The following is a 17,906-nucleotide window of genomic DNA, read 5'->3' on the forward strand; positions in this document are numbered from 1 at the left end:
TTTCCGAGTGGAAGCATATATAATGAGAATAAAATTGGGCAAAGCACAGAGCCATGTGGAACACCATGGTTAACTTTGGTGCGCACAGATGACTCATCATTAATTTGCACGAATTGGGAGCGATCAGAAAAATAAGATTTAAACCAGTTTAGGGTAGTTTCATTAATGTTAATTAACTGTTTAAGTTAATAAAATTTGATGGTCAATTGTGTTGAATGCTGCACTGAGATCTAACAGAACGAGGACAGACACAAGTCCCTGATCTGAAGCTATTATAAGGTCATTAGTGACTTTTGCTAAGGCTGTCTCTGTGCTGTGATTGGCTCTGAACCCAGACTGAAAGTCATATATATTAATTCCTGGAGAAACTCACACAGCTGATTGGCTACAACTTTTTCTAAGATTTTAGACATGAAGGGGAGATTAGATATTGGTCTGTAATTGGCTAAAAACCTCTGGGTCTAGAGTGGGTTTTTTGAGTAGGGGTTTGATGACAGCTATTTTAAAAGACTGTGGTACATAACCTGATGATAATGACAGATTGATTGTGTTAAGTAACGAACTATCAATTAGGGGCAGAATTTCTTTAAGTAATTTTGTAGGAATGGGATCTAAGATACCGGGTGCTGGTTTAGAACCTGAGATTATTTAGGTAAACTGATCTCAGGTGATCAGAGAGAAGCTGTCTTAGTAATGGGTAGGATTCTCAGCCGTTTCTGAGATCTCGGTTGTTGGGAGGGTATTAGTGCCAATTGAGGGCAGGAGATGGTTGATTTTATTTCTAAAAGTTAGAATTTTATCATTAAAAAAGGTCATAAAGATATTGCTATTTAGGGATCGAGGAATACTGGGTTGGGTGGAGGTGTGACTCTCTGTCAGCCTGGCTACAGTGCTGAAGAGAAACCTGGGGTTGTTTCTATTCTCTTCTATTAGTTTTGAATAGTAGGCGGCTCTTGCTTTGTGGAGAGCCTTTTTATATTCTTTAACACTATTCTTCCAGTCTATTAGATTTTCAACATGGTTGCTGGAGCGCCGCTTCCTTTCTAGTTTCCTTGATAATTGTTTCAACTCATGGGAATTATACCACGGCACTAATTTACTATGTTTGACATTTTTCTTTTTTAGAGGCGTAATTGAGTCTACTGTTAATCGTAATGAGTCTGCAGAGCTATCGACGAGGTGGTCGATCTCAATGGAGCTCGGGTTTTTAAAGAATTTGTTCTTTATATCTACGGATAATACGGGTTTAAATGTAATTGGAATTATTTCCTTAAATTTAGCTACAGCACTATCAGGTAGACATCTAGAAAATTAGTTTTTTATAGGTGGCATATATTCAATTATTGAAAAATCGAAGGTTATTAAATTATGGTCTGATAGAACTGGATTGCACGGAAGTACTGTTAAATGTTCAATTCCGACAACGTACGATAATACAAGGTCAAGTGTGTGGTTACCACAATGAGTAGGTTTGTGTACACACTGACTGAAACCAATTGAGTCTAGTATTGAAATAAATTCTACGCTACGGCAATCTTTATTATTGTCAACATGAATATTAAAGTCACCAACAATAATAATTTTATTGGTCTTTAGGACTAAGTTTGATAAAAACTCAGGGAATTCCGTTAAATTTCGGTATAAGCCCCCGGAGCACGGTAAACTACAGCAAATATGATTGGCTGTTGGTGGTTCCTGGATTGGCGTGGAAGACTAAGAACCAGACATTCAAATGAGTTATAGCTGAGTTTAGGTTTAGGATTAATTGATAGACTGGAGTTAAAAATAGCAGCAACTCCACCTCCTCAACCAAATTCTCTGGGAACCTGTGAATTTATTTGACTGGGGGGAGTAAATTCATTAAAACTGACATATTCATCCGGATGCAGCCACGTCTCAGTGACGGACAAGAAATCTATGTTGTAATCGGAGACTAGTTCATTAACTAAAATAGCAGTAGTTGACAGTGATCTAATGTTTAAAAGAACACATTTAAAAGTCTTAGTTTCCTGTGTTGTTTCAGAGGTTGTGTTAATTTGTATTCGATTTTTGTGTGGAGTTCTCGCTCTGTTATTGTTTAATTTTAATAATTTAATCGGACGGTGGACAGACACAATCTCTATGGGGTTGTGTGACTGATCCAGAGGGAGCGCAGAGAAGTGTTTAGCACTGCAGCTCTGCTTCCTGGTCCCAACTATGGGTTGTCATGTTATAGACTGAGTAATATTCCTAGATAAGAGAGCTGCTCCATCCCAAGTGGGATGAACGCCGTCTCTCCTAACAAGACCAGGTTTTCTCCAAAAAGTTTGCCAATATCTACAAAGCCCACACCATTTACAGGACACCACTTCGACAGCCAGCGGTTAAAAGACAACATGCGGCTAAACATGTCATCACCTGTTGTGTTAGGTAGAGGGCCAGAGAAAACTACCGTGACCGACATCGTTTTTGCGAAAGCAGACACCGACTCCACATTAACTTTAGTGACCTCCGACATGCGAAGCCGGGAGTCATTGCTGCCGACGTGAATAACGATTTTATTGTATTTACGCTTGGCAGGTCACCCTCCTGTCCTGCCTGGTGGACACTGAACTCTCCTTCCTGGACTACATCAGAGGCGGGTAAGTTCACAACAACAGGCCTCATGTGATTCTCTAAAGCTTCAGCTTCAGCATCAGTCTTATCATTGAATCCAGTTGCAGTTAAAATGCAGTGTAGACTCAGTTTAGTGAATTACCGCACAGTGTTTATACCGCAGCTTATTAAGAGTGACCGATAGCCCGCTGCCTAATTGCTCGCTGCTGCATGCTTTGAAACATGCTGTGGTATAATCTAGAGTGATTCATGATTCCTGGATTGATTGATTTATTTTCTCTTGTAGGACTCAGATTAATTTCACAGTGGCAATTGATTTCACAGCATCAAATGGTAAGTGTGTTTAAGCTTTGCTCTTATCAGAGTAATCCATTAGGTGTGTCCAACAACTCAAACTTAGCTGGTTAATGCTCAGATCTTGATGTGACATGAGCTCTTGACTCATTACTTATAAGTCCATTTTCCTTGATTTATTTTAATGACACTTTGCTTTTTTTGCAAAGAAGCAAAGGTTGGACAATTATTTGAAAATCATTTATAGATTTAAACCTCAAGTTTGATCTTATTTATTGACCACAGTTTGTACACTATGTGCCTCAGTGTTTATAATTTCTCATGCTCAATATCAAACCAATTTGTTCTCATTAATAATTAAGATTTAAAACATGGAAAAAATAGGGCTCAGATTTAAGGATAACTTACGTATCTCCAAGCATACACAATACTTCTGTTTTAGTGATGGGTAAAGTTCTCCAGTTTCTCATTTTTTATTTAAACTACCAACACAGGTTGTGTCATTTCATAACATTGCACAAAGAGGTAACTACACTTTTCATAATGAGGGATAAGGCCAGAAAAAGACCAAAACCAACATCCTTCCATATGCTCTACCATGTGGAGGTTAGGATCATATTGCCCGATTGCTGTAGTTTATTTACAATTCCACATAGACCGTCCTGCTACCATAAAAAACTATGAGCACACCAAATTTGTGTAAATCTGCTGCTGAAAATAGACCCCAACATATGCTTTTTACTGTTCCCCTGCTTCAGTGAGGTCTGCTTAAAACTTTAATGACATTAATAAGCCCTAGAAAATATGTATTTATGACCAATTTAAAATATCTGCATCGTCTAATGAAAAGAATAGACTCTGGGCTAAGTGCCTCAGTGGGAATATATGGGAAGTGGGAATTTATTTAATGATGAACTAAAACATTGTACATTTAGATTTTGACATAATGTTTGATTGGGATAACCAAAAACATATAACACCAGGCTTTTCTTTTAATGTAATTATCCATTGTTATCCCGGTTTTGTAGGTGTACTTTCATGCATTTATGTGATCTGTTCTCCTTTCTCTTTTGATGACAAAAATAAAGGCAAGACTTTTGAAGCTGAAATAAAAAATTTCAGAAAAAAAATGTTTATGCCTTTGTTGTATTTGAAATCATCATGAGTAGTTCCTCACCTTATTGACAGGAAACCTTTTTTTGAAAAAAATAAAAATAAAAATCAATAGCTCTGCATTATTTCTGTGTAATCACACTGATTTCGTTTTATTCATGAGCAGTAGAGAGACGATCCTGAAAGGTCAGCAGATCACTGGAGCAGCACCATCCCATTAGTGTGGTAGTTTAATTGCAACAGTGGCTACATAATGTAAAACTGTGGCTCCTCACTCCAACCACTGAGGATTAAGGCTACCAGTGAGGTTATTACTGCCTCCAGTGCAGCTCTGCCACAGGGAAATAATTGTGTTGCTCAAACTCTGGTCGGCTTTTTAACCTCTTTCCACCCACTCCCGTCCTTTTTATTTTAATATGATTCACAACCCCAGAGGGGAGCAGGCAAAATTACAGATTGATGCTGAGGTGTGTTGTATTGTGTTGAATCATTTGGGTCCCAGGCAACCCGTCCCAGCCCACCTCACTCCATTACATGAGCCCGTACCAGCTGAACAACTACGCCATGGCGCTGCGGGCGGTCGGAGAGATCATCCAGGACTACGACAGTGACAAGATGTTTCCTGCACTGGGCTTTGGTGCCAAGCTTCCACCAGACGGACGGGTCTCACATGAGTTTGCCCTGGTGAGGAAACAGCTTTATTTCATCATTTGCTTCATCCAATCATCCAGTCTTCCAATCTGTCATACATTTATTTCGTCCATCTTTTTATTTAAGGTAGATATGAACACTGGAAAAACAATTTCATTAATTTGTGTCTCCCTTTTAAAAAACATACAAAAATCTTCATGTTTATTCATTTATGTAATTTACAGATAATAACCATCACCAATTAAAGCAAAACATTAGAGAACTCTACCTCCTCATTAGTTTTCACATTAAAGACTCTTGGTCAGTTTAGCAGAAGTTGCTGGTTTGATTTACAACATGAAAATATAATATCTATTCTAATATTATATATATATTTCCTTCATCGCACAAAACAAGAAGGCAGCACTGTGTTTCTCTTGCAAACAATCATGACAATTTTCTCAAAGTGATGAATAATGGAGGTAATAGAATACAAATTAAATCAAAATTGCCAGTTGCAATTCTGGGTTGAAGTCTTTTTGCAGTCATCAGAAAAATGAAAGCTGCGTGTCGTAAGAGGCTGGCTTACGCAGAGGCTATGGGTGATGACTTATTCTGTCTAATAGTAATAATGATAATGATAACATCTAGTGTGGCAGGATTGGGGTAAAGTTGTAAACACTGTCGCTTCAGAGCAAGAAGGTTCATGCTTCGAATCCAAGCTTGACCGAGGTCTTTACTCCCACAGTCTCATGACATGCATATTTCGGTTATTGGAGACTTTGAACTGTCCATAGGTTTGAATGTGAATGTAATGGTTCTGTGTCTCTGTATGTTGTCCCTGTGATATGCTGGCTACCTGTCCATGGTTGGCTTCTGCTCCCCCCACAACTCTCAAAGAAAAAGCAGTATAGATAATGGATATCTAAGAAATATTAATAATAATAAAATCTGTCCTTTGAGGCTTGAACTGTAACATGTTCAAATATTTACGCTTTGTGATGTTACCATGCTAATAAACGCTAAACACAAAGTAAAACAAGGCTTTAACAGGTATTTGGTCCTAAACCAAAGAACTGGACAAATCATTGAATTGAATGATTTATTTAGTCGATGTAGAGTTATTTGATAATGGATACAGGGAAAAGTCAACAGTGTGTGTTTTTTTGTGTGTGTTGGTTTTATCCTCTGGGAAACATGAACATTTTGGAAATGTAGGTTTGTATTGTGGGGGCATCAAAAACAATGTTTTATTTCATATATATTCATCACAAATGACAGATTCCGTGCAGATCGTTGTTCTCTGTATCGCTCGGTTGGATGGACTTCAATACAAACAAGAAGAGACATCTCATGTTGTTCATCTCTAAAGCTCTGCTGTTAAAACTTCCAAACTACCTAACCCCTCTTCTCTCATTTAAAACCAGCACATACAGCACACGATCAAGTAACTACTTAACCTCAGACATCCCTCATGTAAGCACCAACGTTGGCAGAGCTGGTTTCAGTCACTATTTACCTTTTAAATCGAATGATTTACGAACTTCATTCTTGGGATTTAATATTTTTAATATGTGATGTGTTTATGAATCTTGGAAGTTTTTTTATTGTGTAATGAAGCAGGGGGGCTCATGTTAAAGGTTGTGCTTATTTTGAGCATCATTAAGATAAGAAATGGAAGAAGATAATACATTTTTTAATATCTTTCATGCAAGCTGGAGGAGCATGTCCATCAGAGTGAGAGCCCAGATAACACAAAGTTTTACTCTAACGATGTAAAAACTCAGTAAGTAAAACTGAAAAACTCACTGCCTGCAACGAACCTTTCATACACACAGGACCAATTACAGGCAACAGTCTATTGGTGGGGGGGTGGATGCTGTTGTCCAAAAACATAAATGCAATCCGCCAACCAGCCTGCACACACTGCTGATGAAAGCCAAGTGAGCGGTTTAGTTTATGGCTGTAAACAAGTCATTTTAGCCGTCGCAACACTATCGACCATCTATTTATTAATTTTTTTCTAAGCTGCCAGTGAAAGTTCTTCTGGAGTGACAATTTGTGGTTTCTTCTTAAATATGTGAGTGATGTTTTTCAACTTACACATTTGAAAATCCTCCACTTGTCCCCATTAAGCATAAATAAGCTGCGGTATCCTAGTCTGCATTTTCAGCATTCAACTTGTACCTCTTTAAACTGCTAGTGTTCAACCAACTGAATACCCCTTACTTCAACACTTTAATCCACTGTAGCCTAAAAAGACAACAATTCTTAATTTTCAGTTGATCGTACGCTCATGAAAACACAATTGTGAATATTATTTGTAACTTCTATCAATAGATCCCTCAAAACTCTACCCACTGGTCCTTTTTCCCAAGGTATACCATAACTTTACAGATGTTTATGGTAAATGGTTTGTAATTATATAGCTCTTTTCTAGTCTTGATGACCCCTCAAAGTACTTTACAGTACAGTTTTACATTCACACACACATTCATTGCGCATCTATGTGCAGGACTTTTCCCCATGAGGAGGGGCACTCTGGGGTTCAGTATCTTGCCCAAGGACACTTCGTCAAGCACTGTGGGTCTCTGGACGTCCTGACCTTTCCTCAGCCAGCCATTATCCTCTCCTTGCTCTGCTGTCGTTTTCAGATGTTGCTCCAGAGGCGTTTAAAGCCATTACAGCTTCTCAATGTTTGGTAAGAGCCTCCCAGGGGCACCAAATCCCGGAACAAGGCACATACTGTAGGCATTAATGTAACCATTAAGGATTTAACTTAGTCAGCTCCTAAAGAGGACAGCTATAGCTGTGTAGTCACAGCGGGATGAGGCCATCCCTGAATCTGTATCTGTAATTATGCAATATGTATTAAAAAAGCAAAGGAGTCTCATGTGCATTGTTTGTACTCGAGTCCAGCCAAAAACAGTCAGTCAAGATGGTTTCTTACTGAGATAATTAAAAAGCCAAAACATATGTCATAAATAATGTACTGTTTCCTTTTTCTTTTATAAAACCTTTTCAAAGGTTTTGGGATCTGCAGAGAAACAAAAACCCAACAACAACTTTGGTTCTTCAAATGAGAATTTACTTCAGAAGCCAGAAGTTGGTGAACTTCTCCTAAACCTCATTCTAAGAAAAAATATCATCACATCTTTTTCCAATTGTAGCCTCCCGTTCAGACAGATTGCATATCACCCGTTGGATTGTACCAGAATGCCTCTGCTGCTCTCCATTCCTCATGCTGAGTTAAAATGTGAAATCGCTCGCCTCGGGACATTCTTTACTGAAATGCTGCAACAGAAGAATTAAACTGTCGACATTTCCCTAAAATATGTTTTATATATTTAATGTAAGATTGGATTGTGTATCATTTCGGGGTTGCAGCCTTCCAGTGCCTCTACACTAGGTAATATATTTTGATAACATCCAAGGGTTATTGATGTTGTGGCCCTGGGGAGGCCATTTTTGATGTCTCAGAGAGTGTATGTAATCCAGTTATCCTGCAATTTGCAGCCAAAACATGCCAATAAAATTAAATTCCATCCCATCCTTTTCCCCATAAAGGGATAAAAAAATCTACTAATACTTTATCATTTATTCCTTTGGGGTGATGCTGCTGTTTTATTCGTTTTTGCTGCACTGTCTATAATTAAACAAAACTTCAATTACATTTTAACTTTATATAGTTGTACAAATGTGTGTGGGTCTCAGGTGTACCATAGAAATGTAATGTTAGCAAGCTACTCTAATTTCCCTTGATTATATTTGACACATTTTTCTCAGTATTGTTTGGCTGAAATCATGATAAACACATGAAGGAAAAAGAAACGGACGAGCAGCATCATCGTTGTACATGAAGTTTGTGTTTTTAGAGTGTCTGAAATATCTTTTGAATGTCAACATCTTCAAACAAAGATATTAGAACATTTCCCAAGAGGAACTTGGTACAAATTGATCTTGATAGATTTGAATAGGTTCTTGTCAGCAAAAATACTAAAAATGTGTTGCAGCAGCTGTTGAAATTAGATAAAAAATACTGTGTCTAGCCTCTACTGACACAGGGATTATCACACAACAACATGCAGGAGATTAAAAATGATCCTAAAATAACCTTTTTTTAAGCTTACACATCCAGCATCCACAACATTAGATTTATTTATATACTTCAATACAGTTGCAAAATGATGGCCGTCATGACTTTAGATTACGTAAAACTGAAATATGCATATGAAATATATTAATGATAATGATTCAGATGTTTGCTTATCAGTAGCTTTGTCTTCTTGTTTCTGTGCAGAATGGTAATCCACAAAACCCCTACTGCAATGGTATTGAGGGGGTAATGGAGGCCTATTACCAGAGTCTCAAATCTGTTCGACTCTACGGACCCACCCACTTCTCCCCTGTTATTAACCATGTGGCCAGGTAGGTCCACTATAATCACAGCCAGTGATCAGGAACATGTAGGCAGAGACAAAATAACACACAAACCCACGTACACACCCACACACACACACACACACACACACACACAAACACAAACAACTGTCCTCAATTACGGCACTACAAAGTGTATAGTTGTGCAGCTGAAACTCTTGAACGTCAGTCGATTTCACTGAAATTGTGGTTGTGTGTGTGTGTCTGTGTGTGTGTGTGTGTGTGTCTGTGTGTGTGTAAAATGATATGGGAAGCAGAGGGACGAGATTTAGATAAATATGCTTATATATTATGTCATCTGAGAGGAAGCAACATTTACTGCGGTGTGTTGGATCATGACCAATGTTTAAGGAGATGACCAGTCTTATGATGGTTAATGAACTTACATGAAGTGAAATTTTTTTTTATCTAAAATATTTTATAAAATATATCAAACATTTTGTGAATAACAGTAACTATCAAACCTCCTACCATTTCATATCAGTCAATAAATTATGTTAGACTATGTTTACATTGAAATCAATATTCTGACTATTGATTGATTCCATTCCCGTTCCTGTTTACTGTTTCCTGTTTTGTTAAAGAGCATGGTGTAATTATGACTGGTATCATCATCCCATTTACCACATCATACATCCGACATCTTTTTATTGCATTTTCAATGTTTGCGGCCATCCAAACCCTTCTTAATATCCATTTCCCATAAATCGACAAAACAACGGTTTCTCCCTCACCCCCGAAATGAGACTTCTTCAGAGTGTCAGAGCCATCCTGTGTGCAGTTTGGTGACTGTCGTTTGTCAATTTAGCAAGATGCTGTTAAAACGTCTATAGGACGTTTCAAAGACATTGAAATACATGTCTACATAATGAGAATAAGTTCGGGAAATTCCAAATGTATAAATTTACTTATTGCAAATTTTTCTAAATATGTGACTTTTTAGTTTATTGACTTTTACCTGTTTTCTTGTGTTAAGGTTTGTGTTCAGTTGTTTCTCCCAAAATGATCTGCTTCCAGTCTATTTTTTAAATCATGTTTCTTGTGTGTCTGTAACTTTATTTCCTGCATTTGACGGTTTCCTGCCGTTGTGATAGTCTGCACCTTTTCTTAATGTGTTCCCCTTTGTTCTATTATCCCTCCCTCCATTGTGTATATAAGTCTCTGTGCTTCCCTTTGTCTTTGTCAGTTTGTCGTCCTTGACTCGTCACCGTCTTTAGCTCATCAAAGTATTTCACTTATCATGTTTTCAGTGTTGCCTCGTTCCTAGTGTTTCTAGGTTTTTTTCAGTTTAGCCTTGTTGGTGTCTTTGCTGGTTTCCAGTGTTTTTCTCTGTTTTTGTTAATCTAGTTTTTAGGACTTTGTTTTTGTATCTTGTCTTTTATAGTTTTACATTTCCCTTATTAAAAGGACACTTTTGGGGTATTTTGCTTGCTTCTGCATTTTGGGTCCACCTGCACACCTCATGGCTGACCGTGTGACTTTATTTTGGTTAAGGTAATTAGACAATGCTGTTCACAGTCTTTTATTTTGACTGCAATCACAATCAGGTTAGTATCCGTGTTAACGTAGTCAATACATTCTTATAGATACAAGTGGAAAATCTTTCCTCCAGTTTTAAAATAACTAAACCTGATTAACATGACATATGGCTGCTCAGTGTAGTTAATCTTTTATGGAGCAACAAATTATAAATGCAAGAAGCTGCTCTCCTGCTGTTTTAAATATTCAAAGAGAATAATATACACTTCCATTCGAGACTCCATGGACTGTCTGAAACACTTGCCCAATTTCAGCCGATGATAAAAACCTATGTAGTGTTATCTACTGCCTTATTTTCTGACTTCCACCTGACATTCCCTATCGCCAGATCTCGTCATCGATCATACAGATTGACTGTAACAAGCACTTTTCCCACCTTTCATCATCGACTTTCAATCCGCTCCCTCTCTCTGAGTGCTGTCCGCCCACTCAGCCTGAGAATACGTGCATGGTACCACACTCAGGTCTGTGGAGCAACGGACTAAAACATAGGAATGCATCACAAACACAAAATGTGACACCATAATATGGTGTCACATTAAAAAAAGTGACACCATATTATTTAACATGAACCCCAAATATTGACTTCATCTCAAACATTTTACCCTGGTTCATGTCAGAGAAGCTGCTGTATGTGTTAGTGTAAAGCTCAAAGATTTACCAAGGTGTCTCAGTAAGTCTATTTTAAGCATTAACCAGACTGTATTTTTATTAGATCATGATTATGTTTATCCTGTAATAGTTTTTTCATGGTATTAGAATTTTCTCCATGAGATTTATTCTACTTAAATTAAATTATACGTTATTTAAAATAATATTTTACTTGTGCTTTAAATGCAAAACCCTTTCGAAAATAATACATGCATCCAAGAACTGGAAAATGTCATCGGATATTACATACATATAACATACATTATTTTGGACAAACAACTGACACACACATTGTTATTGGACCATTTGTTCTCAATATTGTCCATCTTGGTCAGAATTGTATTAATATCTGAGGGATAACAGCCTAATATTAATAATTACTAAAGTGATTAGTGAGATCTGAGACAGAGGTACGTTCAAGTCAGTATTTTGATATTGTACTTTGGATTACTTGATGGACATGAGCAAGACTGATGAGGAACAAAAGATTAAAGTAGTTGCAGCAGTGGAGAGACTCTGTATACTGACAGTCTGGGCTGAGCTTCAAACAAGCCCTTTTAGTTGGACCTTTCCTGATATATCTTTTAAATCTTGTATTCAGATTCTAACCCAGACTGACTGTTGACTGGTGACTTTATGACGAGTTACAACTGGAGCCGCTCAATCTGTAGAAAGCTTTCCCAGAGCCACAAAGGACATTATACAACAGATTTTACAGGCTCTGTAGTAACAAGCAATCTGGTCACTGGAGTTCTCCCTTAAATATATACTCATAGATGTTAGCCTAGAAGACAAAAGGTAATTAACTAATTAGTTATGTAGCCTTGTGTCAGTGTTTTATTTTTGCTCATTAGTCTTCTGACATCTCTCTCTCTCTCTATGCCAGGTATGCATCAGCGGTGATGGACGGCTCACAGTACTTCATCCTGCTCATCATCTCTGACGGTGTGATCACGGACATGGCACAGACCAAGGAGTCTATAGTCAATGTACAGTACCAGATCATATTTAAGCGATATTTGTGTATATTTGATCGTCTGAGCTTCAGGTTTAAAGAAGTAAACTTTGGGCTCTATTCTAATGATCCTCTGCTCTATGTTTTTTTGTGCATCAAGTCTGTAAAAATTCCTTTAGAATAGGTGAAATGTTGACAAGTGAAATTGTTGAATCATCTTAGCCAGTAAGCATACAGTGGATTGCCCAATTAAATTAAATTTGTCATGGGCAGCAGCAGTCTTTGCATTGTTTGCTTCTATTCATGCAGTTAATTTACTGTCAAACGTGTGAGAAGCCCTGGAGGTCCAGCAATGATTAAACTCAGAAATAGAAATCCCAATAAACAAACAAACAAACAATATGAAAGAGAGAATATGAGGAGCAGTCCATCAGGTGTCTTTCTCTTTTAAAGCCTCTCTCGCTCTCATTTCTTATCATCACTAATGAGAGAAGTGAGGGGAGAGAGACATCGACCTGGTCACTTCCCCACCCACCACCCCCCTAACAAACACACACACACACACACACACCAATGCACCCACCAACCGTGCTGGGCTCTAATAATTTTGCTTTGTAATAAGAGTGATCAGAGTTAATGTGTGTAATGATTTTGGTCTGATGATCCAAATACTTGGAGCCTTGGTTGCTTGCACTCACTGCTCTGCATCACCTCACCACCAGTCCCCCCCCCCCCCATGTGATGTAATGTTATTGTAAAGTAAGATTTGAGAGTAATTATTTACTGGCCCGCGGTGGATCCATGCCCCTCATAGCTCAGGCAATTTGGGCATCCATCTAATAACTACAGGAAGTTATGAAACACTGGAAACACCATCCATCATTTTATCAATCAAACTGTACTGTGCTGTCCTGCTCAGCTAAGATTGAATAAACAATATAGTGGGAGTGGGGCTGCAGCAGAGGGCAGAGGAAGATGTAAATGGGAGTCATTTTTAAGCTGTCTTTTGAGAGATTTAGACAAAGTTGTAGATCCATGAAATTAGAAACTCCAGAACTGGTGGAACGTGAGGCTTTATGAAAGTGGCTGCAGAGTCCAGATGGAACTGGATGAACGCATCCGTCTTAACAATGGGAGAACATTTTTTCCATTGAGCTTCGGTTGTACAGACTGTTAACTTACTGTCAGTAAGTCATGGGGGTATTTCACTGACGGCCTGCCGTGTTAAAGATTGCGAATAGTGAAAAGAATGAGCGCTGCTTCTTCCCTGCTTCTGATTCACATATTCTGTCTCTTTCATCCCTTTGTAGGCCGCATCTCTGCCCATGTCAATTATAATAGTCGGGGTTGGGCCAGCAGAATTTGATGGTAAGCTGGGTGAAGAGCCTATATACGTTTGCATGGCTTCGTGTTTGTGCGTTTGTGTGTGTGTGTGTGTGTGTGCGCGTGCGTGCATGTGTGTGTGTGTGTGTGTATGTGTGTGTGTGCGCGCGTGCGTGTATGTGTGCGTGTGTGTGTGTGTGTGTGTGTGTGTGTGTGTGTGTTTATTTGCATGCTGTAATCCTTTGCATTCATTCCACTTCCTATCTCGCCTCCCACATGGTTCAGCTCTTCCTTGTGCAGATCCTCTTTTCTTTTCTCCTCCATTCTTATTCCCCTTAATTTTCCCTGCAGAATCTCCGCTTAAGTCGATGGTTAAATTCTCATTTGTCAGACCAGAGGTGGTGTGTTTTCTTTTTATCTTTTTATAAAGCAACAGCAGCCGTGGTCCTCACCTCTTCTGCTGTTTTGTTGCAAAGGCATTCATGTTTAACATTCACAGAGCAGTCCTCTGTAAAACCAAGCTCACTCACGATGAGCAATTAGCCTGCAAAGTCAACAAGATTCAACAATTATCATGGCTGTGAAGTCAGTGTGCATGGTCGCATTACGTCCCCATGGTGCACATCGCTGACTCTGCTTACACATATTCTTGCATGTCTTCCCTATGTTTCCCCGGTGTGCAAGTTGGCTCGATGGCTTCACACTCATCGACTCAAATTCTGTGTACTCACGTCGCGTTTGGCTTTGTCAACAGTCTGAGGCAATGTAGCCCCAGTGGCACGCTAATGGCTTCAGCAGATTATATCGCACAAACTGCGTGTCATGTTTGCTCGCCGTGGCTGCCGCAGTGGCGGTTGTAGTCTCCTGACAGGGTGTGATGGATGTGCTTCCCCCCTCAGAAATGATCGAGCTGGACGGAGATGAGGAGAGGATCTCTTCCCAAGGACGATATGCAGAGAGGGACATTGTTCAGGTACAGAAAGACACGGCTGAGGGGCTGAGGGGCTGTGAAGCTGAGAACTCAGCACAGTGTTTCCAGAGAAATGTTGGATTTATGATGAATGAGAAAAGGTCATGGTGTATGACCTGCTGTGCTCTTGTTCTCAGTCTGCCATTTATCTCTCCTTCCCTCTGAATCACTTCCACAAACTACATCCCCCTTTTTTTTCATGTGTCCTTTCATACTGTTCTCCTCTCTCACCTTCTCTCAACTGCTATTTTACATATCTTCTTCTCTAGTCCTCTCCTTTCTTTGCTTCCTCTTCTCTTCTCTTCCCTCCTCTCCTTGTATTCTCCTTATTTTTGCTTGTTTTCTTCTTCTATGGCCCTGTTCAGACCTGGTATTAACATCAATCAGGAGAGATCCAATCAAAAGTGGACAACTTTAGGTACTTTTCTGCACACGGACATTAAAATGCATCCAGAATGTGTCTCATGTGACCAATGTGATCAGATCTCATTTCCCTGCTCTAAATGCAAATAATCACGACTGTCGTTTGTGTTCGTGAAGACCAAATCATGTTGCTTTTACTCAGTTTGAGATTCCAAATGTAGGATGTCACTGTGTTTTTGTCTGTGTGTGTCTGAACAAGCGAGTGTGAGAGAAGTAGCGAGAGAGAGGACTCAAGAGCGGCTTTATGAATCTGGTGCAGCCCTGCTTTGTAGAACGATTTGACCAATTTGAGTCATTATGTTGTGGTTTGTGTTGATAGTGTTGCCACAAACAAATCACAAGTGGTCTGGGTGATGGAGCTCAGGATGCATTCATGATGCATTTGGGTGCGTTCACTTCATAGACTGTATATATATAGACTGTACTTGGAGCTGATCGGATCACTCAGGATGGATTGTAATACCAGGTTTAAAGTGAATCTATTTTTGTTGCTTCCCTCTTCTCCTTTTTCACGTGAACATATAACTGAACTTGCTTGTGTTTCTTGAAAATGTTTCATCTCTCATCCAAAAGGGAGAAATAAAGAAGCCTGTTGATGTGGTGAACAGTTACTAAAAACAGAATGAGCCATGACCTGGATGACTGAGAACCTTCACAGATCTGTCCTCCTCTGGTCTCCTTTCCTCCCTCAGTTTGTTCCTTTCAGAGACTACATTGACCGGCGAGGAAATCACATCCTCAGTATGGCTAGGCTGGCTAAAGAAGTGCTCGCTGAAATCCCAGATCAGTTCCTGTCCTACATGAGGACCAGAGGCATCAAACCCGGGCCCTTGCCACCTCCTTATACCCCCTGTCCGCCACCAGCTATCCACCCCCTTCTCACCAGACGGGTAAGCCGAATTTAAAAGCTGAAGCCTCACTCCAACGCCAGCCAACTTCGTTGGTCTCTACTACTTCTTCTCTGCTTCTTCCTCTTCATGCTTCACCGGAAGCTTTTGGAGCATGTGGCGAACCTCGCCTGTTCTCTCATGTTGCACTTTCGGGAACGTTTGGCCGCCAGTGGTGACGCAGATAACCATGAGTGGGCACTGGCTTCCACCTTTATGAAGGAGGGACTTTTCCCTAACTGGATGAAGGTGCGGTTTCTGAAGGGTCGTGGTGGAGGTAAAGGGGGAGGTTTTCACATAGCTGCACCACAATAACTGAACAGAACCGTAACTGAACACCTGCAGCCGTGAGACTGAAAGGGTCCAAACTGTCGGATATTCCTTTTCACAACACTTTTCATCTTTTTGTTGTTTCTATTTCCACTTCCTCTGTCACAAAATCATGTCTTTCTCTGATATGTAAATGTTTACAAAATCGAGGTCTAGAAAGGAGAGATTTTTCAGGAAGAACTTTTTACCGTTTAATGTGAAAACCTTTCAGATTCGAATTTTTTGGCTGCAGAAAAACTGAAGGTTATGAATTTGTACAATAATGTTTGGGCCCTGGTGCCACATTATTCTTGACAGTGTGTATTTTTTTTTTTGATAAATGGAGCATGTGCTAGTTTAAGATAAGCATGCACTGTTGTCCTGCACTCAGGGCTTTGTCCCTCCCACACAAACCCCCCACCACAACCGCTGCCATGTTCCATTAAGAACAAACCCATCACCCGCCTGAAATCTTCCCACGCTCCTACCTTCTGCCCCGTCCACCTGCCTTGACTCAAAAGGAAGCTGTGCTCCCTGGGATTCTGGTCAAATCAAATGCAGCAGGGACTTGAACCAGCCTTACCAGATAACATAAACAGGTACGGTCTCGTCCCTGGGTTATGGAAACGTGGAATATCCAAGCCCAGAAGTCAAAAACACACTCACATCACACTACCGAACCTGACTGTGTCCGTTTAATTTCATGAAATTACATCATATTTAGTAGTGTAGCATTTATTTTGTTTGGTTTTTTGCGTCTCTCTACCTCACTTTGTTTAGTATTGCCAAAAAAAATGATTTGTTGACAAAGTGCTGGTGTGTCTGTGATTTTTGATAAGTCAGTAGAGTTCACACTTTCACAGTAGGTATCCACAAAACATTTGCCAAACTGCAAGCAGAGAATTAAAGCATTCTGGTTCTCATCAGATCAGGTGACTCACATTTCAGTGGTAGCATCGCACTGTTGATATATGCACTGAACATCAGTGAACCTACAGAACACAATGCAAAGATTATTTTTCTTCTAAGATAAAGAACCAGTTAATGACTGTGAGCACAGTTTTAGCCAATAATAATCAGTAGTCCCTAATGTTTAATAGCATGTAGCTAACCATGTCCTTCATGGTAAACTCCACAGAAAACTTCTGTCAAATCTGGTAAAAGCAGCTGTCCTTCCCTTCGACTCACAACAGTTACAACAAACTCCAGCGGCAATGTTCTCCTTTTTAAACACTGGCTTATCCCCTTGTTTGTAGCCATTCAAATTAATTAATCATATTCATTTTTAAAAAGCAGATATAACAAGTCTAACGTGTCCGATGTCTGAAGGAGCGTAATGAAGCAATGAATAATCCTGTAATATTAAAATAGACAATTAAGGGTCAGGTCTGTGTCTCTACTTTAATTAGAACAGTGCTTATGATATCCTAAGAAAAGTTTTTGCGCATAATCCTGCAAAGATGTCCATCAATACGAACAATCAGCGCGCCAGTGCAAACCTTTGCAGCGACATTCTCAAGGCAAAGATATAAAATGGAAAAGATCCCTTTATTCTTTGTGGAAAATTTATTTAAAATTATTTTCCGCATTAAACAAGTTTTGATCATATTTGATATGCACTTTAATTTCACAATTTTGGTTCAGTGAATTTGTACGATGTTTAGTTAGTTAGCTATTATGAAGATGTTCAGCTGAGTGTAGGGAAGATGGCGTTCACAGATAGAGTTACGTTGGAAGCCCGAATTGAAGCTTTGCCTCACAGTGGTATTAAGGGATG

The 17,906-nt window shown here is 39.3% G+C and overlaps 1 protein-coding gene across 3 annotated transcripts in view; it reads left to right on the forward strand.

The window, feature by feature from the left end:
* The window catches only part of LOC128445096 (copine-8), a 73,953-nt gene extending 58,000 nt beyond the window's left edge, over window positions 1–15,953 (forward strand). For all 3 annotated transcript variants that reach the window (XM_053427865.1, XM_053427863.1, XM_053427864.1), the window contains 8 exons: window positions 2,560–2,621; window positions 2,882–2,928; window positions 4,505–4,686; window positions 8,933–9,060; window positions 12,149–12,251; window positions 13,528–13,585; window positions 14,440–14,513; window positions 15,626–15,953. In XM_053427865.1, coding sequence (XP_053283840.1) covers window positions 2,560–2,621; window positions 2,882–2,928; window positions 4,505–4,686; window positions 8,933–9,060; window positions 12,149–12,251; window positions 13,528–13,585; window positions 14,440–14,513; window positions 15,626–15,838 — 867 coding nt within the window. In that variant the 3' untranslated portion in view covers window positions 15,839–15,953. The remainder of the gene's footprint in view (window positions 1–2,559; window positions 2,622–2,881; window positions 2,929–4,504; window positions 4,687–8,932; window positions 9,061–12,148; window positions 12,252–13,527; window positions 13,586–14,439; window positions 14,514–15,625) is intronic.
* The last annotated feature ends 1,953 nt before the right edge of the window (window positions 15,954–17,906 follow it).

Source organism: Pleuronectes platessa, chromosome 7 (assembly GCF_947347685.1).
Source record: "Pleuronectes platessa chromosome 7, fPlePla1.1, whole genome shotgun sequence".
NCBI lineage: Eukaryota > Metazoa > Chordata > Actinopteri > Pleuronectiformes > Pleuronectidae > Pleuronectes > Pleuronectes platessa.